The sequence below is a fragment of the Passer domesticus genome, chromosome 27 (assembly GCF_036417665.1).
Source record: "Passer domesticus isolate bPasDom1 chromosome 27, bPasDom1.hap1, whole genome shotgun sequence".
Taxonomy (NCBI): Eukaryota; Metazoa; Chordata; class Aves; order Passeriformes; family Passeridae; genus Passer; species Passer domesticus.
Window position 1 is genome coordinate 1986411 of NC_087500.1, and position 23118 is coordinate 2009528.

General features: G+C 49.1%; 1 protein-coding gene across 2 annotated transcripts in view; it reads left to right on the forward strand.

The window, feature by feature from the left end:
* Nucleotides 1-23118, forward strand: part of NSF (N-ethylmaleimide sensitive factor, vesicle fusing ATPase) — a 75507-nt gene that overhangs the window by 15840 nt on the left and 36549 nt on the right. For both annotated transcript variants that reach the window (XM_064400159.1, XM_064400158.1), the window contains exons 3-8: nucleotides 5711-5810; nucleotides 8586-8625; nucleotides 12284-12450; nucleotides 14192-14299; nucleotides 14912-14987; nucleotides 19786-19941. In XM_064400159.1, the coding sequence (XP_064256229.1) occupies nucleotides 5711-5810; nucleotides 8586-8625; nucleotides 12284-12450; nucleotides 14192-14299; nucleotides 14912-14987; nucleotides 19786-19941 (647 nt within the window). The remainder of the gene's footprint in view (nucleotides 1-5710; nucleotides 5811-8585; nucleotides 8626-12283; nucleotides 12451-14191; nucleotides 14300-14911; nucleotides 14988-19785; nucleotides 19942-23118) is intronic.

Genomic DNA, 23118 nt, shown 5'->3' on the forward strand with positions numbered 1-23118 from the left:
CCTGGCTGCAGATCCCCTGGATCCAGCCCTGGCTGCAGATCCCTGAATCCAGCCCTGGCTGCAGCTCCCTGGATCCAGCCCTGGCTGCAGCTCCCTGGATCCAGCCCTGGCTGCAGATCCCTGAATCCAGCCCTGGCTGCAGATCCCTGACTCCAGCCCTGGCTGCAGCTCCCTGGATCCAGCCCTGGCTGTAGCTCCCTGGATCCAGCCCTGGCTGCAGATCCCCTGGATCCAGCCCTGGCTGCAGATCCCCTGACAGTGCCCCTGGCTCAGGTCCCTCACCACACTGCCTGCTCAGGTGGGTTTTTGGTGGTACCTCCACAAGGCTCTGCTCTGTTTGCAGCTGGGGGTGTAGAGCTGCAGTTTGCCCGTGGATCAAGGAGATGCTTTAACCCCAGGGTGCTGCTGGGCAGGGATGAGTCAGGGCTGAGTTCACACCAGGCCATGCACTGTGTGGTCCCAGTGTGTGCTGTGCAGTGGTTTGGGGAGTGGCACCATCTTCAGCTCCAGTGTCCTGCTTCTGCCTTGAGGACTCTTGGTGCAGTTTGGAGAGAGAAACCAGTTCTGAGCACAGCCAGGCTGTGAGGGACAGCAGTCAGGGCAGGCTGTCTCAGTGGCAGGTTTTTGTTCCTGTTAAGAACTGCTTGTTCCCTTTCACATGGGAACCCATCCCTCCTAGGCCAGTTTAGTTCTCTGAGGAGCCCTTGCTGCATGATTGCTGTGGGTTTCCAAACATGCACTGCATGGGATGAGATCCCTGCTGGCACCTCCACATGGATACCTGAGTCACCCCCTCCCTCACTGGAGCCCTGCTCGTGCTTCAGCACCAGCAAATCTGATGCACTCACAGGTTAATTCATGTCTGCTGCAGTTTCTCTTGGTTTGCTCAGCCTGGCCAGCAAACTTCGCAGCAGTTTCCTGGGCCCAGTTTCCTGGAGCCCTTCCCAAGAGCTGGCAGCACATGGGTTGGGTCTGACAGTTGCAGGCGAGGATTTACACACGGAGCAGAGCAGCAGGTCCTCCTGGGAGAGCTCTGGGAGCTGTCTGGCCCTGGTGATTTGTTGTTCCTTTTGTTCGTGTATAAGCAGAAGCTCTTAATGAGTTTGAGATTTCCCCCTTGCGCCTCCATGAGCTCTCTGAGCTCCTTCTCGGTGAACATGAGGGTAGGAAAATGCATTTAGTTTTTCTGCTATTGCCTTATTTTGAGCATTTGTAGTACTTAGGTTTACAGCTTGTTGGAAGCTGCCTGTTCCTGCTGTCTTTGAGAAGAAACATGGATGTTCCTGTGTCTTATGCAGATTTTTCTCACAGAACCTGTCAGGATTTGACCTTTCCTAGTATTTTCTTTCAGAAGGCTGATTTTTTTTTCCCATTTTTTCTCTTTATTTTTCTTCCTGACATCTATTTGTCTGTTGCCAAGCTATGCTGTCTTTCTGCTTTGCTGGAGATGTTTCTGGTGAATGGAATATCCCAACTTAGTAATTGCTATCAAATTTTTATGGATACTCCTCCCCAGTATTTTTACCAGGTATTGTAATTTTCTTGCATTTTGGGTTTTTGAAGTGAAGCCCAGCAGTGATGGAGTTTGTTTCTTCCTGCAAAGATGCTGGATCTCTACACGTTGAAGTCACTGTTGCTTGCACTGCTCAGGACCCATTTGGGGCTTTAAAAAGCTTTAATTTTGGGTTTTTTCCTGTGTCATGAGCTGCTTCCAGTCAGGTGTTAGCTGTCATCAGGTGCATTTTGTGGTGAAGTATTTCTGAATTGTAGCTGGAACTTGTTTGTTGCCTCTGGGCACGTTTCTCTCATATTCTGCAGTGTCACACCTTCCTTTCCAGTTGGTTGTGTGTCGATACTAATTTGGATTCCTCAGGGTAATACTGTGCTGGAAAACTCCTGCTTTCAGTCCTGTCCTCCTGGATAGTTCTCTGCTTTACCCACTGCTGAGTTTGAAATGAGCTGTCCTTGGAGTGCTGTTCCATCCAGGGAGGATCACTGCCTGGTCCTGCTGCTCTCCCTAATCATGGAGTAACCCAATGCCTTGGGCTGCAAAGGGACCTTGAAAACTTCCACTTCCAGCCCCTGCCATGGGCAGGGACACTTCCACTGTCCCAGGGTGCTCCAAGCCCTGTCCAACCTGGCCTTGGGCACTGCCAGGGATGAGGCAGCCCCAGCTGATCTGGGCACCCTGTGCCAGTGCAGCCTGTTCTGGCTAATGCACCCCAAGGGGATCTCACCACATTTGCTGCAGGAATGTGTTACTGCCTCCTCTTGAGCTCGTGTCCATCTGGTTCCCAGGGCTTCTTGGCCCTCAGCATGCATTTATGCATGGGATTGTTCCCCCTGGGTGGGGAACTTTGACTTTTCCCTTATTGAGCTTGATTGGGATCTGTTGAGGTCCCTCTGAGGAGCAGCACACCCAGGTGTGTCCCCTGTGGGCTGCTTGAGGAGCTCTGTCCCTTCAGCTGCTCAGAATGAAAGGGTTAAATTTCATTTTGGCCCCTTGTGGACTCCTGGGGTGACCTCCTGCAGTGGGATTTGCAGATCCCAATGACCTGCAGTGGGATTTGGACATCCCAGTGACCTCCTGCAGCGGGATTTGCAGATCCCAGTGACCTCCTGCAGCGGGATTTGCAGATCCCAGTGACCTCCTGCAGTGGGATTTGCAGATCCCAATGACCTGCAGTGGGATTTGCACATCCCAGTGACCTGCAGTGGGTTTGATGCTGTTGGCTGCAGCCCCAAGTGCAGCTGCTCATCCTGCAGCCCCCTCCCTGCCCAGTGTCTATCACAACAGGGTCTGAGGGTGGTTGTGCCAGGCAGTGTGCAAAGTTTGCCAGTGTTGGGATAAATCCAGCTCTCCCTTCAGACCCAGAGCTCACTATTTCATTGGAGAAGGCTGTTGTGCTGGTCAGAATGGATTTTCCTTTGTAAATCCATGCTGACCATTCCTAAATCCATGCTCAGAGTGATTCCCAGTCACTTTCTTGTGTTTTAATCTGTTTGGCTTCCTGGATTAGTTGCTCCATCACTTCTCTGGGGGGTAAGGTGAGGCTGACCAGCCTGTAATTCCTTGGATCCTCCTACGTGAAGGCAGAGTGACATCTGCTGTCTTCCAGTCTCCATAAATCTTCCCTGGCTGCTATGCAACACCAGTTAATGCCTTGTTCTCCCCATAACATTCGTGTGGAACTTCACCACCTACAGCAGGTTCCTGGATTTATGCCTGGGGCAGGAGGAGGAGGCAAGGAAAGGGTGTCCTGGCAGCTGCTGGGTGATTTTGGGTCAGAACCAGTGAGGACTCAGCTCAGTGTCTCCCTGACCTGGGAGCTCTGTTATCACCTTGGTGTGTTGAAAATGCTTCTGACTGCCAGGCCACCAAGTGCCAGCAGTGCCTGGGAGGGGTTTGCAGGTGGCAGCTGGCCATGGCTCAAGGTTTGGGCTGCCGTGGCTCCAGGTTTGGGTTACATTTCCCCTTGTCTCCAAGGGCCATATGCTCCTTCCTGTGGGTGGCTGGAGCTGTTCTGCACACAGGATGGAGCCATGGCAGATCCTCACTTGGATGTGCTGGATTGGCTGGGCATGTGCAAATGGAAGTATAAGGAGCATATGTGCATGGAAAACATGGGCTGCAGGGAGGGAGGAGGGCCAGGAGTGAGGACCTTGGCTGCCAGCAGAGCTCATCCTGACCCTGGGGTTGGTGAGGGGCAAAATCCCATGGAGATGGTGCTTTGTGTAGCCCAGGGGTGCTCACAGTGCCAGCAGCTGTGAGAGGAAGATGAGGTGAACCCTGATTCCACCATCACCCTGCTGCCAGAGCACACAAATCCCAGCCTCCTTTGGTTTTGCTTTCTCATGCCAGCAAGCTGTCTGCCTGTCACATGATAAGAGCTATCAGGCATAGTCTGAGGAAGCTGTAAGCAGCTTCTGAGTATCTTTGTTGCTGACAGCTTCAATTCTGAGTGTGACAGACAGACACATGCCATGGCTGCTGCTGTGTCTGCTCCTCACTGCTTGTACTGCTCTGGTTTTGTAACTGTTCTATGATGGAATCACAGAGTCATTGAGGAGAAGGTTTCCCAGATCAATGAGTCCCACCTGTGCCCAATGCCCACCTTGTCCCCAGCCCAGAGCACCGAGTGCCACGTCCAGGTGTTCCTTGGACACCTCCAGGGATGGGGACTCCAAACCTCCCTGGACAGCCCTTCCATGATGTTCTTTCTCATGTTCAATCCAAACCTCCCCTGGCACATCTTGAGGCCGTTTCCTCTCATCCTGTTCCTGTTCCCTGGGAGCAGAGGCCACCCCCTGTCCCATCCTGGCTGTCCCCTCCTGCCAGGGAGTTGTGGAGAGTGAGAAGGTCCAGGCTGAGCCCCCCAGCTCCCTCAGCCACTCGTGGTGCTCCAGACCCTTCCCCATCTCCATTCCTTGGACACGTTCCAGCCCCTCAAGGTCTTCCTGGCAGTGAGGAGCCAGAACCGACCCGAGTCCTTGAGGTGTGGCCTCACCAGTGTTGCAGTAAGGTAGAAAAATTATAAAGAAAGGCCTCAGAAAGTCAAGCCTGCTCTCTTAAAATCAGTGGCTGGCCTTGTCAAGGTAGCATTTTGCAAGTTCCCAGATGAAAGGAATCCTGGTGTGAGCAGTGCATTAGCATAACAATCTATTCCTGCGGGGAAAACCAGTTAGCACCTCTATAAACTGCTTTTATGCTGTTAGGTAGAAAAATGAGAACTATCTCTTATAAACAACTTTTCCTGTACCTACACACTGGGGGTTTGGGTGACCAATCAATACAGAATGCCAGCTTGTTGCTAACCAATAAAGTAATTTGCAAGAAAGCTACTGACCAATTGGAGTCACACATAAGGTGTGTAAAACTGGATAAAAACCAGTTATGTGAATAAAGAGGGAGCTTTTCCATCATGAAGAAAATGGATTCTGCTGATTTATTGTGGCACCAGTGCCTGGCACAGGGACAGTCCCTGCCCTGGGCCTGCTCCCCACTCTGTTTCTGGTGCAGGCCAGGTGCCCTTGGCCTTTTTGCCCACCTGGGCACCCATCAGCTCCTGCTCCACTGCTGTCCATCAGCACCCCCAGGTCCTTTCCCACAGGGCCACTTTCCAACACTGATGCTGTTTTTCCAGCCACACAGATGCTGTCTGAGTTCAAGATCAGCTTGTCACTTGCGCCATGAGGAACTGCCCCAGGGCCTGTGTGATTTTACTTCTTGTACAGAAATTCCTCCCGTTTTTTTCTACTATCAAACTTCTAAACAATACACTCAGATCCCTGTATGGGCTTTGGATCTACTTTTTGTTGGCATCACTGCTGGGGATGGTGCTTGTATGAGGGTAAAATATTGGTGCTCTGGTGTTAATGCTTGAGATGTGAAACCTGTGTTGATTTTTAACTGTGGTGTTTGTGGTTTGGTTCTCTCTCATTTGTACAGTGCAGTCCTGAAGTACTGACTACTGGGGGATATAAATATTAATTTTTGGTGCAAAGTCTTGCAGCTGGGCTTTGAGATCACATTGTACCAGTGAGGGTGGTGGGCTCTGTCACCCTGCTGCGTGTCTGAGTCAGGCTGTGCCTCCAGTGCTTTTGGTTTTCTTGTGTAGCCCCAGAGATAAGCTGAGTGTTCCTTTTGAGCTGTGAGCAATGCAAAACCCTCCTGGTACACATCAGAGTAAAACACTGATCTCTTTTCCAGACATGTTGTGGTGAAGACCTCTCCCAACCACAAGTACATCTTCACGCTGAGAACTCACCCCTCGGTTGTCCCTGGCAGCATCGCCTTCAGCTTGCCCCAGGTATGGGCTGATTGGCCTTTCCACTCTGCTACAGAATAAGCAAAATCTCTTTTTGGAATCAGGATTGAAGAGAAGTTCTCTAATTGGAATAAATGTATGCTGCAAATTCGATTTCTGCCAGCAAAAGTTCAAGGATACTCATACTGCAACTGAAGTGACTGTACTTTGATATATTTTTAGTGCATAGTGGGATAAAGATACTGGAAAATGTGTAATTTAACCTTTTAAAAATCCACCAGAAAGAAACTATTGAAAAGGAAAAGTCTAAGCAATATCTGCCCTTCCTTGTGAATCTTTATTGCTCCCCATTTTCCCTTTACTTTAAAGGGTTTCTTTGCTGTGTTTTTCATTTTTAAGACCTGCTGGAAGTTTTATTGACCACATTCAGTCATTGTTAGTATTTCTAGATGAAAAGTGCAGTGAAATGAATAAAAAAACCCCAAACCCCTTTGTCTTCTCTTTCTTAATTAAGTCATCATCAGATGTTAAATGATGGTTGGAATAAATAATGAATATAATTAACTTCTAAATTGAAAAATGAAGCTTGTAGCTTTTGACTGCTCACGCTGTCTCATCCCATGAACCTGCAGCAGTTGTTGTCTCTGATTCAGTGCTTTCCTATCTCCCTGCCACTGACTGCTCCAGAGCCCAGTCTCTGTGCTGCAAACACAGGAGATTTTTTTTTTCTCAGCACATCTTGCCACAAGCCCCAAAATGACATTTTACCTTCTGATGTGCTGCTGGAATTGGGTCTGTCCGAATGAGTGGGTGGGGGATGTTATGTTCACCAGTGTCTGGCTGTGGTTTGTGATGCCCAGCAGTGCCCAGCAGGAGATGTTGGTGCTGCTCAAGTCAGTCTCAGGTCTAGGCTTGGTTTTTGTGTGTTGCAGTGGTTGTTGTGGAGCCAGGAGAGCCCATCTGCCACAGGGGAGGCCTGGTGCTCCCCTTGGAGAAGGGGCTGTGCAGGGAGTGCTGCAGCCTCTGGGAGGTGAATGCTGGGTGTGTAGGGTTGTGGAGCTGTTTGGGTTGGAAGGGGCCTTTAAAGCCTGGCTGAACAGGGACATTTCCCACTGGACCAATTTGTCTACAGCTCTTGTCCAATATGACCTTGAATGTTCCCTGGAACTCTCTGGGCAAGGTTTTACCATTTTCACCCTGTCTGAATTCACCTTCTTTTAGTTTAAAGCCACATCCCCTTTTTCTTTTGCCACAGTCCCTACTAAAAAGTCTGTCCCCTTGAAAGGATTTAAGCCCACTTTAAGTATTGGAAGACCACAGTGGGATCCCCCAGAGCCTCCTCCAGGCTGAACAACCCCCATTCCCTCAGCCAGTCTTTACAGCAGAGCTGTTTTCTCTGAGCATTGGGGCATTCCTGATGTGGGTTTTAATTTTAAAATCCCCAGTATTTCCCAGAGCCTCAGATAATTGCAGTCAGTCTCACCCCAACTGTGTGTTTACTGCTCCTGTTCAGGGATGTCTGTGCTCTGAGGCCTCCAGAACATCTCTTTGTTGTACACTCACTGTTCACATGGAGTTCTTGACCACCCTTATTCTGTGGCAATCTTGACTCTTAACACTGAAAGCTGTGACAAATTTTGTATGCTGAGAGCCTAAACGTGAATTGCTGCTCAGTGATGACACCTTTAGCAGAAACCAGCCAAGTGAGCGTGGAGGTTGAGCTGTATCTCTTGCCACAGAGAAGATCATGGCAAATCTTCCCCCAGAGGGTGCTGGCACTGCCCAGGCTCCCCAGGGAATGGGCGCAGCCCTGAGGCTGCCAGAGCTCCAGGAGCCTTTGGACAGCACTGCCAGGGATGCCCAGGGTGGGATTGTTGGGATGTCTGGGCAGGGCAGGAGCTGCTCTGGATGGTCCTTTGTGGTCCCTTCCCACTCAGGATATTCTGTGGATATTGGGGAGGGTGTAAAGGGAGAAATGTTCACTTTGTAAGCAAAGTTATTGTGTTCCTTGTCCCAGACAAAAAGGCACACACAAATGACCATAAACTACAGGTTTTCAAATTTGATCTCCCCAGAGCTGTTTGTAACAACATCTACATGGGATTGGTGCCTCTCTTTGATACCTGAGGGGCTGTGAACACACTGCAGCCTGTCTGTAACACAGCAGCAGCCACTGGGAAAACCACATCTTGGCAGTCATCAAGGCAGAACTGTTGGAATTGTAAAGGTTATAGATTTTCTTGTGTCTCATAATTCGTGAACCATTTCCCACTTCTGCGGTTCCATGCAGCACAAACCTTTCTAAAGGAATTTCTAAGGGACCTAAAAGATTTGAACAGTTTCATTCTTACTGGTTCAGGTAATATTGTACCTTGGAGCACATTAGAACAAACTTCTAAAATGCTCATGGGGTGTGTAACAGCCATTCTGGTACCTCTGAGTGCTCAGAACTTGGGCTTTGAATATGAGCAGAAGGGCAAAAAGCCCCGTCCAGCACCACAACTTCTGCCTCCAGGATGGTGGGGAGACCAGCAACCTGAAGGAGGTTGGACAGAATGACCTTCTGAGGTCACAATAATTATTTGGAGAGATTATTCAATGTTTCCTGTTTGTAACTTGTTTCCTGTTAATTTTGGGGTATTTGGGATATTCCATTCTGCCCCTTTTTTCTGCTGCTGAAGGTTCTCCAGGGGATCCTGCTCCTCTGGGTGAGGAGGCTGCCTTTGAGAGGGCAGGTGTTCTTCAAGGCAGGTGTTTGTTCTGAGGGACAGGTATTCTGCAGAACAGGTGATCTGACCTTTTCGTCTTGTTTTTCAGAGAAAATGGGCCGGCCTTTCCATCGGGCAGGAGATCGATGGTGAGTCAAAGCGACTGGGATGTGTTCATAAAGCTGAATTCATGTTTCTGTCCTGAAGGGAAACTGAATTGGGAACTCACAGATCTCCAGTCCTTCTCAGGTGATGTGAGGCCCTTGTAGTGGAGGAGCTGCTCTCCTCTCTGCAGCTTTTCTGCTTTTCATGTTTTCCAGACCTGGGCAGAGAGTTTTGGCAGTTTCTCCAGATACTGCTGGTATCTCAGCCTGGCTCTGTGTGGGATGTCAGTGTCCACATGCAGATATGAACATTGAACATCTCCTGGATAGCCTGTTCTGGGTCTCTGGAGAACACTCCCACTAACAGAGGACAGCTCTTATCCTTGGGGAATTTCTTGGCACCAGCATTGGAATGAATTGGGATGTTCTAGTTCCCAGAGCAGCAGTGTGCCCTGCAGTGCTGAGCTTTGGGAGCAGCACTGATCTTGGCACCAGTAACTGACCAGAATATTCTGCAGCAAGGAGAAGCGCTGAAGTGAATCTCTATTCCTATTTCAAATCTTCCCCAAGCCTTGCAAGCCTTGGTGAATGTTTGGAGGGGAGCAATTAGCTCTTCTGTCTTTGTGCTGTGTGTCACTGTTCCCTCTGCATGGATCACTGTCAGCTCCAGGTGCAGCAGTTGAACCTGTCTGTAGCTGCTGGAATGCTGACCAGACTCCTTGTTACAGGAGGGTCTCTGTGTTCTTTGCCACAGCAGGTCCAGGTAATGGCTCACGTTTGTTCTTTGGACCATCAGGAGTCACCTCTGTGCTCCTGGAGAGGGCAGCTGCTCCTCTGCCTTGCTGGGGTCCTGCTCTCTGCACTGGAGCACAGTGTTCAAGAGGCCACTGCTTTGCCTCTGGAGTAGCTCCCAGTGGTTCCAGGGAATTCCCTCCTCTGGGACTGTGGGCAGAGCTGATGGCTGCATCCTGTCAGGATGAGGAGGGCTGAGCCTGAGCAGTGTGTGGCTGTGTGTCTTGGTTTGGAAAGCCAGGTGTCTGCTGAGGAAGGCAGGAGCCTCCCTTGAAATGGAAAATGTAAACCCCTTCCCTCTGAATTATAATTTTGAAATTAAGGGACTCTCAGGCAAAGATATGGGAGTAGGAATAACAGTTCTTTGTTAGGAACATTAAAATGCAGTAATACAAACCTGGAAAGAAGCTTGGTCTCTTCTCCCGGGAGAAGAGGGACAGGTTGAAAGGAAACAGTCTCAAGTTGTGCCAGAGGAGGTGTAGTTTGGATATTAGGGAGAATTTCTTCACAGAATGGGTTGTAAAGGCTTGGAACAGGCTGCCCAGGACAGTGGTGGATTCACCACCCCTGGAAATGTTTGAAGAACTGGTAGATGTGGCACTTGATGACATTATTTATTGGTGACCCTGGTGCTGGGTTGATAGTTGGACTTGGTGATCCTGGAGGCCTTTTCCAACCTTGATGATTCTATTAATCTGTGTTTGCACACAGATTATTATTAATCTGTGATTTTTTTTGCCTGCTGGTCTTGTTTTAACTGAAGAAGTACCTGTAACAGGGGAAGAGTCATAAATTAATTTCTCACCCTTGTTTGGCTAGTCATGTGCCAACTCGCTAACAGATCAATGCTTTTCAGTACTCAGGTCTTTTGGGGAAAGAAGCCCTGAAAGAAGCACTGATATTCTGTGTGATCAGCTCTTAGAGCAGTTGTGACTGTCCTTGTCCTGGGTTTTGCTGTAAACCTTCCAGCTATGTGGGAGCCTGTGTTAACAAAAATAATGCAGTGATTCTGTGCAGAGTGACTAAATGTCATCTGACTCCGTGCTGGGTGGAAGGGATTTGTAAAAGCATTCTGCAGGTAGGGAGAAGTGTTCACAAAGCCAGTGATTTCCCAGGGCCCCTGCTTTGTCCTGCTCCCCTGATAATGTGGAAGCTGTGTTTTAAATGTCAGTGTAAATGCAGCCCACAGCTCTGTGGAGCAGTGCTGAGCCCCTGATGATGCAGTGAAGGTTTTCCAGGTGAGTGATTTTCCTGGTGGGAAGGCAGAGTGCCCTGATGGATGTGTCTGTCCTGCCTTCCACGCACTCCAGCTGCCCCAGCTGCTGTGTTCCCAGCAGAGATGCCCAGCTGGAGCCAGGGCAGGCTGTGCCTTCCCACCCCAGGGAGGTTCCTGGTGCATTCCCAGCCTCTCTCTGGGACATTCCAGGCTCTTGGGGCTGGTGCTGTACTCTGCTGGGTTTGCTGCATGCTGGGGGTTCCCCTCAGCTCTAGTCCTGGATGTAAGGGCTGCTGACACCTCAGGCCTGTGATGTGACCAAATCCAGGGACTGATTTTCCAGAAACTTATATTTGACAAAGCCACGAGGTTCAGCAAGGAAAAAGAAACTGCTCAGAGGTGACCTGTAAGGTGAGAGGAGCTCCTGGTGTTTGCTTGCAGGCCCAAAGGGATCACCCTGCTGCTCTACCCCTTTTGGGAGAACTCGGTGCAGTAGATCAGGAAACAGTGTAATGTTTTCTTCTTTATCCCTGTTTCCTGGAAGATCTGTCTGTGGCAGCTCCTCCCAGGGTGGCCCATGCCAGGAAGGATGTTTGTGGGGTGTGCTGTGTGTTCTGCTCACACCTTCAGCAGGAGACAGGCTCTCCTTGTTCCCTTCATGTGAACAGTCCTGGAGCAGCCCATGCTGGGGGCTTGTGTTGCCATCACAGCTCAGCATGTGCAGCTTTGTTCTGGAGCCATCCTGCTGCCAAGGGCTGGACAGGGAATCACAGATGGAGTGAAGCACCTTTCCCACATTCCCCTCCTCCTGCTTCATCCTTACTGCTCTTTGTTCTCCAGATTCAAAGCACACCTTTAATGTTCCTCAGTCTTCTGGAGAGCCATTGGGTGCTTTCTGCATTGCTGGGCCTGCCTGTTTGTGCTGCTCTTTCCTTTCCATCCTGTTTTCCTCTTTCCATCCTGAATGGCCTCGTGTTTCCCACGTGCTCTGCCTGTGGGATCAGGGTGGCAGTGGCTGTGCAGTGCCTTCCCTGCCCCTTGGCTTTCTGTTCGGGGGATTCTGCATCACTGAAGGAAATCTGGAAATGTCAGCATGTGCCCAAGGGCACCCCTGAGGTTGGGACTCTTTCCTCAGTGTCAGGGTTGAAGGGCAGTTGATGATGTGCTTTGTATTGGGCTGACAGACTGCATTGCTGGATTTGAATGTGCAGTAATTCACTTTCTGCTTCTTCATCTGGACAAAAGCTCTGAAACCTGTTGCCACAGAAAACCAGTGATGGCCTCTTGTCACTGCCTTTGGGCAAGGCAACCCTTAAAGCTGCTTTTGAGCTTCCTGGAGATGTGTCCAAACCCCTGGGTGGAGATGGAGCCATGTGGGAACATAGCATGTGTGGATTTGCTTTCATTGTCCTCATCCCCCAAAGTCTGTGTGGTGTTTGAGCTGTTTTAAAGGTTTATTAAGATTTTTGACAGCAATGCAGGCATTTGCAGTGAAAAATGGGACTTTTCAGTGAAAAATTTACTGTATTTTTGACCTTGTAGTTGAACATGGGTTAAGAGAAGTAAGGGTCTTTATCAGAAAGAATATATTCAGTTTTACCAAGTGAAATTCTCAAGGGTAGGGTGTGTATTGCCAAACTTGTTTAATACACTGGCGGGACCTTAAATATACTGTTTCTTGGGGTTTTTTTTCAGTTTCCTTATACACTTTTGACAAGACCAAGCAGTGCATTGGCACCATGACCATCGAGATTGACTTTCTGCAGAAGAAGAACATCGACTCCAACCCCTACGACACAGACAAGATGGCTGCAGAGTTCATCCAGCAGTTCAACAGCCAGGCCTTCTCCGTGGGCCAGCAGGTGGGCTGTGCCCTGGGGCTTTGAGGCTACCCTGGGCTGAAACACCTCCTGCAGGCTTGTGAGGGACCATCTGAGGGTGCCAGAGCTCTGCAAAGGCTGGGTGAGGGGCAGGAGTTGTTCCTTGTGTGAAGTGATGCCTCAGGTTTTAGCTTTTCTATTTTTCAGGTTCTGTGCTGCTTTAGTGGATGGGTCTGGGCTTCATATCAGGGGATAGTGAGCTCTCTGCACCAAGTAGGGAGACAAAACAATTCCTGCTCCAGCTGGGGACCAAGGACAAGTGATCCAGATCTCAGGCCCAAGAGCAGAAACAACGTGGAAGGAAGAGAGAAAAACAAGGATGGGACTGCATGGGCTGGGGCTGTAATTGGACAATTAACTGCAATATGCAAATGGAGCAGAACTTATAAACGTGAGAGACCCTGTGAGCAGTGGGGCATTTTGTGACCATTTTGGGTTCACCTGGGGTGCAGCCCTGGCTGGGCTCTTGTGCTGCCCAAGATGGATCTGTTGAGGCCTCCTAATAAATCCCTACTTTATTCTTTAGCTCTGTCCAGTCTCTGTTCTAGGGCAGCCTGCACAAGGCATCAGAGGGATGTCTTTATGAGCAGTAAAACCATTGTGGCTTTCACTGAGAGCATGGGCAAAGGGGTTTAGAATCTGCCCTATCCTAAATCTATGAAGAAAATCCCAGGGCTTGGGAGAGTTTGAGTCTCTCTGTGTTGTGGCCTGGTTGGATGTGAGCATGGCAACTCCTGGAATCTTTTGGGAAGTCAACTTTTGTTTCCTTCTGTATAAGATCAAGACAAACACCAGGTTTAATTAATTCTCAGTGGCACCTCCCAAGTGCAGTGTATTTTACTGTTCTGGAAGTGCCCAAGGCCACGTTGGACATTGAGGTTTGGAGCAGCCTGGAGTGGTGGAAAATGTCCTTCCTATGGCATGGGTGGCACTGGATGAGCTTTAGGCTACTTTCCAGCCCAGACTATTCTGGGATTCCATAATTTATTGCTGCTCTAGGGACTTAAGCAGCTAAACAGGGATGAAGTATTTTCCTTGGGGACCTTGGAAAGCTGATGTCCCTGTGATTGAGCCTGCAGGGGTCTGCAGCAGATGGGCTTCAGCCCCTGAAAGCCCTGTGTGATAGCCTCTGCTTTGCCCTGTTCCCTAAACAGGTCAAGCTTGGTCTCTCACAGCATTTACACCCTGCAGGATCTGGATCTTAAGCCAGTTGGAAATACAAATTCAAGGAAAGGGAGGCAAGGCTGCACTCCCAGCCTGGTTTTCTGTGGGATGGACCCTACTTGTCAATACATTCTTTCTGGCTCTCATTAGCAGTGTTCCTGAAGTGTCCTTGTCAAGCTGAAATGCAAAAGATCTGAAAGTTTTGAGCTGAATTGTTCCCCATGACTAGCACCAATTATTGAAGTGAGAGGAAAATGTCATCAGATGATACAGAGCATTGAGCTGCGGAGAAGGGAGGGGGGGAATAGGTGATTTTCTTGGAAGGATAATTTTTCTTTGAGTTTCTCCAGCTGACTTCATGTTCTGCAGCTTTAGGTCTGTTGCTCTTACATTGGGGCAGGGAAAGGACATGGTCAGCACTCCAGAGCTTTACAGGGAAGAACCTCCAGGGGAGCTGCTGGGTGGTTAACTTAGTGTTCAGGCCTCTCTCCCTTCAAATCTCAGTAGTCTTAGAATCCTTTTTAGCTTTTTTAATGAGATTTGTTTTCCCTTTCCACAGCTGGTGTTCAGCTTTAATGACAAGCTCTTTGGGCTGTTGGTGAAGGACATGGAAGCCATGGACCCGAGCATTCTCAAAGGGGAGTCTGGAACAGGCAAAAAGCAGAAGGTGAGCTCCCAGGAACTCCTGTGCATTCCTTGGGGACTGCAGAGCTGCAAGTCCTACAGGTCGTGCTCCCAAGGGCAGTTCAGGTGACCTGGTTTGGAGAGGTCACACATCTGCCTCATCTGCTGTGTCAGAGGAGACAAAGAGCCTTGTTTGCAGTGCAGTGCAGCCTCCACTGAACTACAGAGCTGGGGAGGATACAGGAGTAGCCTTTTGCTCATTAAGTACTAATTCATGGAAACAGCCTCCCTTGAGTTTTTTTGTCTTCCAGATATGTCCAGTTTTAATTTTTCCATCTGTAGAAATGACAGGATTTTATTTTCTCCTTTGCATGCTAGATCTTGCTGAAATAAAATAGTTGGGTTTAAACTAAACCAGTAACTTTTAAAAGCCATGTTGTTGTACCTGGTTGTTGTACCTGGTGAGCTTCTCCATTCAATGGTGTTTGTTTTAGTGGAGGGGTTGGTATTTTTCATTCTTCCCAGGGACTTTTGAAATGGAGCTTTTGCTGCTTTTTTCCTGCCTTCTGAGATGTTCTTGGAGATACCAAAGGATCAATCTGAAGCTGAGTCTAATGGTAATTAATGTAGTTATTTCTTTCCCTTCCCTTTGCAGATCGAGGTTGGTTTGGTTCTTGGAAACAGCCAAGTTGCCTTTGAGAAAGCTGAGAACTCCTCTCTCAATCTGATTGGTGAGTTCCTGCACCCACAGGGAAATAATGCTTGAGATCTGCTGCTTTTCAGGCCCAGGAGACTTCATTGCCTCCAGGCTGTTGTTTGTCTTCACTCCTAGGCTGAGATTAGCAAGGCCAAATGGACCAGGAGATCCAGAGACAGCAGCTGTTTGAAATATTTTAACTCTTCAAACATCAGAGAATGATGTTTTCAGGGACAGTAACAAGCCAACAGCTCTCCCATTACCTTTAATTACAGGAGAAGGGATTAGGAAATTGAGAGCTTTTTAAAATGTGTGGTCAAAAATGTCAAAGTCCTGCTCTTTGGAAGGCCATGGGAGCTGCAGAGCAGCACTGGGGGTTGTGTGCAGCTGCTTCCAGGAGTTTATTCACACAACTGGGAACTGATTTAAACAGACAGTTTCTAAAGCCTCAACAAAACAAATCCCTGTGTACAATATCACACTTGGCCATCAAAGAAATTGGGGAATAATTGGTATGTCCTCCACACAATCCTTTAGAAAGAAACTGCTGTAGGGGCTGGGCTGGGTCTGGAGTGTTCCATAGAGGCCCCAGTTGGAGTGGTGGGACCTGGGTCCCAGAGAGGGCAGTGGCCCTTCCCTGCAGTGGCTCTGTGTGCTCTGGGACTGTGGGGTTTCCTGGGGACCAGGGACACCTGCTCTTCCTTTGGCTGTCCCTTTGCTTAACAGTGGTATGAGGTGGGTGACTCTTTCCAAGCTTCAGCTGCAGATCCCTCCCTGGCTGTGATTCAAGGCCGAACACACACTTTTATTTTAATTTTTTCTTGTTTTTCTTCCCTGTTTTGTTCCTTCCTCCCAGAATCCATGAGCTAGGGACACTCCTCCTTTTGCTGCTGCTGTTGCACAGATCAGGAGTGGCAGGTGCAGGCTGCTGAGGGGGCTCAGGGAGCCATGAGGTTTATTTTTGCTGCAAAGCACAGCTCTGCTTGGTTGGAAGTGCTCAGTGCTGTGAGTACTTGTTACAGGAATAAACCCTCTGAGGGGAGCAGCCACTGAGGAAAGGAGAATTGAGCTCATCCAGCACTGCAGGAGCTTGTGGCAGGGGCTGAGGTTTGATGCTGCCCTCAAGAGCCACATTTGGGGCTGGGGTTTGTGACCTGCAGCTGCTTCCTGTGCAGTGGGAGGGTGTGAGGCTGTTGTGTAACCACACCTTGCACCTCACCAGAGTTTGGGTCTGAGCACTCAGCCTGTGCTGAAACCCTAACTTACTGTATTTGTGGGGACCCTCATGGCAGGGAGGAATGATGAATCTGACTCCATGTTCTCAGAAGGCTAATTTATTATTTTATGATACTATATTATATTAAATAATACTAAACTATAGTAAAGAATATAGAAAGGATACTTACAGAATGCTAAAAAGATAATAATGAAAATTTGTGACTCTTTCCAGAGTCCTGGCACTGATTAGCCAAAGAGTGAAAACAGCTCACAGCAGAACCCAATGAAACAATCACCTGTGGGTAAACAATCTCCAAACACATTCCAAAGGAGCAAAACACAGGAGATGCAAATGAGATAATTATTGTTTTCCTTTTTCTCTGAGGCTTCTCAGCTTCCCAGGAGAAAAATCCTGGACAAAGGGATTTTTCAGAAAACATGGATGTGACACTAACACAGCTCTGTGGCTGATGGCTGTAATGAAGCATCCTAACGAGGGTACAGCTGTCAATAGCACCAAAAGGAACTTGCAGGGGCAGGGCAGTGAGTTCCCACCTGTGACTGTGGGATCACATTGTTCAGGTTTCACTCTGCTGCCAGGACAGCTGGGGGCAGTGTGATATAACCCTGTTCACTGAGGGTTATTTCAGCAGGGCATTGTACCTGGTTGATATTCAGAGCCATATAATGAGCTGGCATCTCCCTCTTGGCACGTGTGGTCCTGTGGGAGAGCTGCTGCATTGGGAATAGGGACCTTCCCCAGGATTCTGTTTCATTGTCTTCAGACAAGACAAAAGAGCTTCTTGTGCCTCAATTTACTTCTGTCAAATTGGTACTTCATTTAATCTCCTCATTGATCTGAGGCAGAGCTGCTTAATGTGCTTTGTTGGTCTCTGGGGAATTGTAAAGTTCTGAATAATTAAATTGTGAGAGAGGAGATGAAAGTGAAGTGAGTGTCACTGAGCTCTGCCTTCAGTAAAGGGCCTGCATTATTTCAATAGAGAAGAATTGTAGTAATTTTTTAAAAAGCCAATTCTGTTTGTTCTGTTTAGCATAAAATTGTGTTATGAAACCATTGGCAGAGGTTTTAATCCAATCTGCAAGAATTTTACTGTGCTGAGGTGCAGCCAGAAGGGGGAAGTGTAGGCCAAGCTCTGTGGGAGCAGGAGCAGCCCTGGCTGAGGGGTCTGACCTAAAAGCTGGAGTGCAGCACTGGGCTAATAAACACAGGGGAATTGGGGATTTGTGCTCCCTGCAGAGCTGTAGGTGCTCTGTGTCCCAAGTGCTGCTGGGCTGTCCCTGGCTTCTTACCCAGAGGCACGTTCCTGTTTGTTTGTTTTGCTGCCCTTGGAATTGGAATATTGATTCCAGATGTGTTTAGACCAGGATTAAAGAGTCTGGTTGAGCTCACACAGAGCTGCTGTTTGCTGTACTTCCTGGACTCTTGCTGCTCATTCATTACCTGGCTGAACTTGAAATACCTCTTAGAAGAGCTTGTGGAGCAGAGCAGCAAAATGCACACTGGTTGTTTGCTAGGATTGGATATTGGGAAGGAATTGTTCCCTGTGAGGGTGGGCAGGCCCTGGCACAGGGTGCCCAGAGCAGCTGGGGCTGCCCCTGGATCCCTGGCAGTGCCCAAGGCCAGGCTGGATGGGCTTGGAGCCGCCTGGGACAGTGGGAGGTGTCCCTGCCATGGCAGGGGTGGCACTGGATGGGTTTGGAAGTCCCTTCTGACCCAAAGCCACCTGTGACTCTGTGATTCTGTGATGTTCTAGGGTGGGAATGGCCCCCATTGGGAAAACCATTAAGTGCCAACCCTTAAAGCACTGTGCAAGTCTGAGGAAACAGCCCATTTCTGCAGTAGTTAAGGATAATTGGCAGTGTCTTTGCTTTTAATCTGGGTTGTCAGATATCTGTGTGTTTCCCTGGTAGCTGAGGGTGCTGAAAGCCACGTGGAAGGTTGATCTGACTGATAAAAGTGTCAGTGCTTGAATAAACCTAGGGTGAGACATAGGTTTGCCAGCATCCTTCCAGGAGCATTTGTGCCTGTTTTCTGCTTCCTGAACACTCTGAGTGCTCCCAAGCTCCTCTGCAGAGCTCTGTGAAGCTGTGGTGCCAGTGGCTCAGCAGCAGCAGGGAGGGGAGGTGGTTAAAGGGCTGCAGACCTGTGCCCAGGGGTCTGGAGTGCCTCTGGAAGAGCTTGTGGAACAGACATGAACTGTGAGGGTTTGCCAAGTCTGACCTTGGTTCTTCTGAGTTGTAAAGGAATTGTTCTGCCTAACTTTGCTGCAAATTGCTCTGGGAACTGAGTGGTGAGTGTGTTGCTCCTTTCCAAGGGATTCTGGAGAAGGTTTGGAGAGGTGCAGATCTTTGAACCTGAGATCTGTACAGGAAAAAATCAACAGAAACTGTAATAAAGCCTTAAATTAGAAGAAAAGGGTGATACACTGGGAAGGGCCAGGCTGTCTTGTCTGAGGGCAGCCCTGCCTCATGATCCTACTGGAGTTCATTACAGCAATCAGAAGGCTCTGGCAGCAGGGCTGACATGGGCTGATTGTCAAAGCTCCTCCAGCAAAGTTCTTTGTCAAAGTTTCTTAAGAAGGAATCAAAACAGAGATCTGTGGGAGAGAAGGTCCTTGCATGAGTCAGTGAGTGATGAAAGGGAAGGAGGAAACAGCTGATGTCATGGAGTTCAGTGGGAATCTCTGCTGGGCCTTTGCTGCCCATTGTAATTATTGAAAAGGCTGGGAAAAGGCTGGAGCAACGAGGAGCCCAGGCTGGCTCTGACTGAGCCCAGGGACTGGGGCAGGAAATGGCAGGGGAGATTCAGTACAGACAACTGCAAATGATGTGTGGGAGGAAGAGCTCTCCTGACCTGGGTAAAACTGGTGGCTGTAGAGGGCGCAGATCCCAGGCATGACCAAGGGAATGCTGCACCCATCCTGTGCAGTGTGTTCCTTTGTTAGGAGCTGTTAAACACGGCTGCTAAGAACGATCACATATTGCTCTGGAGGGATATGAACAAAGCAGAGCATCCTTCATTCTGTGCCTGTACTGAAGGTGCAGCCAGCCTGCAGCACCTGCAGGTGCATTTGCCTGTCCAGAAGGTGTGGGAGGAAGAGAGAAGGCAGAGAGGGAAATGGTTCCAGTGTGGAACTACTGCTGCACAGGGAAGAACAGCTGGGCACTGGGAAAGGCAGGACTGAGGAGGATGCAGGACAAAGCTGTTGCCATCCCAGCTGGCCTGGAGCAGGGTGGATGCTGGTTCTGGCAGCAGCCATGTGAGCTGGGTGCTGAGCTCACGTGGGTCCAGGGGCACCTTGGTGAATTTGTGGCAGAGAAATCTTTTGTGGATTCTTCAACACATAGGAGCTACACCTGGCTGGAGAAACCCCTGAACTGAGCAGTTGGAACCTGGGGATCATTTACCAAGCTGGGTCCCTGGTGTCCTGTCCTTGTGTCATTGTCACAGTGTGTCCTCCTGGCCAATGTTTGAAACTGAGCACAGAGTTTGTGGGATGGGGCTGAGCTGCAGAGCTGTTCTGGTGTCTGTTCCTGTGTGTGCTGCAGTTCTGCTGGGCTGTGGGCTTGAAACCATTTCTTGGCTTTTGCAGGTAAATCAAAGACCAAGGAGAACAGGCAGTCAATCATCAACCCCGACTGGAATTTTGAGAAAATGGGCATTGGAGGCCTGGATAAAGAATTCTCAGATATCTTCCGAAGAGCTTTTGCTTCACGAGTTTTCCCACCTGAGATTGTGGAGCAAATGGGTGAGTACAACCTGGAAAAGTGTGCCTGGGGCACAGGCTGCAGGCCTGTCCCTGGTGTGTGAGAGCTGGACACAGCTGACTCCCTTGTGCTGCTGTAACACAGCAGTTTCTGAGGGATCCAACAGGCCAACAGAGCCTCTACTTCCCCTGGTGCTCCCAAATGTATTTTGGACGCTTGCTGCTTGGCTGGGGAAGGGAGACAAACCCAACACAAGCACTCAGCCCTGCACATGGAATGTCTGAAGGAATGAGACAAGTGGTTTAACTGGATTCTGTTCTGGTGGAGCTGAAACTGGGGCTCTGAGCAGCCTGGTCTGGTGGAAGGTGTCCCTGCCCATGGCAGGGGGTTGGAATGAAATGGGCTTTAAGGTCTCTTCCAACCCAAACCGTCCCGTGCTTCTGTGAAACCCTCCCTCCTTGAATCTTCATTTATCCATAGCAGTGACGCTGCTCCTGTTCCTGACTGCCTGGCCATGTCTGTCCATGCAGCTCAGAGGAAATTTTGCCTTAATGCTCCTGCCATAATCTCTTTTACATCCCAGTTCTCCTGGCAGCTGCACCATGAGCCCTGTCCTCCCCAGCCTGAGCCTAGTAATCCCAGCATGGGCTGTGAGTTCTGCTGCTCAGGTTTGAAGTGCTGGCAGGATGCACAGGCCATGGCACGTCCTGGAGTCTGTGAAATAAAAGCACAGATTCTAAATATAACTTCTCTTTTTGGGTCAAGGAAGGAAAGGCAGTCGCAGTACTTGGTAAACATCTGCTGGCAGGCAGATAAATGGTGCAGGGTTTAATTTTTAGTAAGCAGTGTGCAGCTGCAGGTGTCTGATTCTGTCACAGAACGTGGCTGGGGATGTTCTGGCTGCTCCTTGTTCTCGGAATATAATCTGTGTGGGTTCCTATTTGAACTTGGAATCCATAGCTGTATAATTTCTGTGTATGTTTATGTTTCTGATCCACCTTCCCTCTCCCCACAAATGAAGCAATCAAGATTTTGATTACAAACCAGATTTCCATCAGGAGCTACATCCTGTTTGTGCGGGGGTGTGCGGAGCGTGTCCGCTTCCAGTGCCTGTGGAATTGATGCAAAGTAAACTTCCCTGGGATGTGCCTTCAGTCTTGTCTTGGGGATTTGGACACGTATGGAGGAGCTATGGAGAAACCCCAGGGCTGGGCCAGCCAGTGCCTGATTCTCTTTCTCTCTCCTGCCTTTTAATTCCTGTTGATGTGAGAGCTGAGGCCTTTGGGGGATGCTCTTGGGTCTCATGGGTTTTGTGGCTGTGAGCAAGATACAACTTCTCTGCTTCTGCCTGAGAACATAAAATGCTTAAATTTGTTAAATATTTAACTGCTCTGCAGAGAGAAGAAATAAGAGAAATGGTGCTGGCTGTGGAAAGAACAGCTTTTACCCAGAGGCGCTGGTGTCCACCTCAGCACTGCTGCTGACAGTCAGCCTCCTGTACTTGAAATATTTTTACCTTTTGAAGCAGCTATTGTGTGTATTCATGAAGTCTTTCCATGGAGCCAGGCTGGGAGAGCTGGGGCTGTTCAGCCTGCAGAAGACAAGACTCCAGGAAGATCTTAGAGCCCCTTCTAGTGCCTAAAGGGGGCTTATAAAACAGAGGAGAGTGGTTTTTTCTTTTTTTTTTTTTACATGGACAAGAATGGGAGTGGTTTTAAACTAGCAGAGGAGAGATTTGGGTTAGATATTGGGATAGAATTGTTCCCTGTGAGGGTGGGCAGGCCCTGGCACAGGGTGCCCAGAGCAGCTGTGGCTGCCCCTGGATCCCTGGCAGTGCCCAAGGCCAGGTTGGATGAGGCTTGGTGCCACCTGGGACAGTGGGAGGTGTCCCTGCCCTGGCAGGGGTTGGCACTGGATGGGCTTTGAGATTCCTTCCACCCAAACCATTCTGTGATTCTCTGATTCTGTGGCTGCAGTACAGAGCCCTTGGCTGGGACCACATGTGAAAGTAAAAGGTAAAAGATAATTGGTGTTGTTTAATAAAGGAAGACAAAGATTCTGTGAAGGACCACTGGTATTTGGATTACCCTGGGCAATGAATTAAAGGAGTGCCCCATTAAATTCCATTAGGTACAAATACCCTTGCTGTGCATGTTTACACCCAGGCTGCACAAAGAGACTTTTTTCAGGGAAGAAGTTGGACTGGGAGCAGAGCTCCTGAGCTCTGATTAACCCCAAGGCTAAAGAGCTTATCTGAAATTTGAAAAAACAAAAACTTTCTGACATTCATTTTCTTTGCCTTAGTTATAACTTGCTCTTAACTATATTTCAGATCTGAAATGTCAGTGTGACAGCTGTTCACCTTTGTGAATAATTTATTGGGAAAGGAAAAGATGGAATTTGCTTGCTCCCTGGTGCTGCAGTGCTCACCCAGTTGAGTTCTTTGCCCAGTGCTCCCAGACTGCAGCTTCCACGCCAAATGCAATAAATATTTCTGTCCAGAACTACACAGAGGCTCTATAGACCCTTCCAGCATTACTTGCAATTTGTGTGTGGTTTATCTAACTTCCAAGGAATGTTCTGGGTTTGGAGCGCATAAATCAATGTTAGTTAGCCATATCATCCAAGGGGGGAAATTCTGCTCTGCTGGTACAAGCCTTGGTTTATCCAAGAGCAGAAATGTTAGATCAGCCCCAGCTGGGCACCAACCCTGCCCAAGCTCCCTCCTGGCCTGGAAGGGGCAGTTTGCTTTTGCCATCTGTGGATGTCCCAGCCCTGCTCTGGTGGCTTTGGCCTTGCATGGCTCTGTAGGGAACTAACACAGTTGGCAGCAAAAATGCTATTAATAAAGGCAGTTTATAGGTCAGTATTCAGCTAGATCAGCTCCCTGGTGGTGTGAGTGACAGAATCCCAGAATGGTTTGAGTGGGAAGGAACCTTAAAGTGCCACCCCTGCCATGGCATGGACACCTCCCACTGTCCCAGGCTGCTCCAAGCCCTGTCCAGCCTGGCCTTGGGCACTGCCAGGGATCCAGGGGCAGCCCTGTGCCGGGGCCTGCCCACCCTGCCAGGGAAGATTGACTGATGCTTGACTCCTGATAATGCTGTGGCTGCCAAATGGAATTAAATCCTTACCTGGATGAGTTTGAGGAAGATGTCTGGAAACGTTTTGGTGTCTCACTTGTAGGAATGACACTTCTGAGGAAAGAATTTCACACC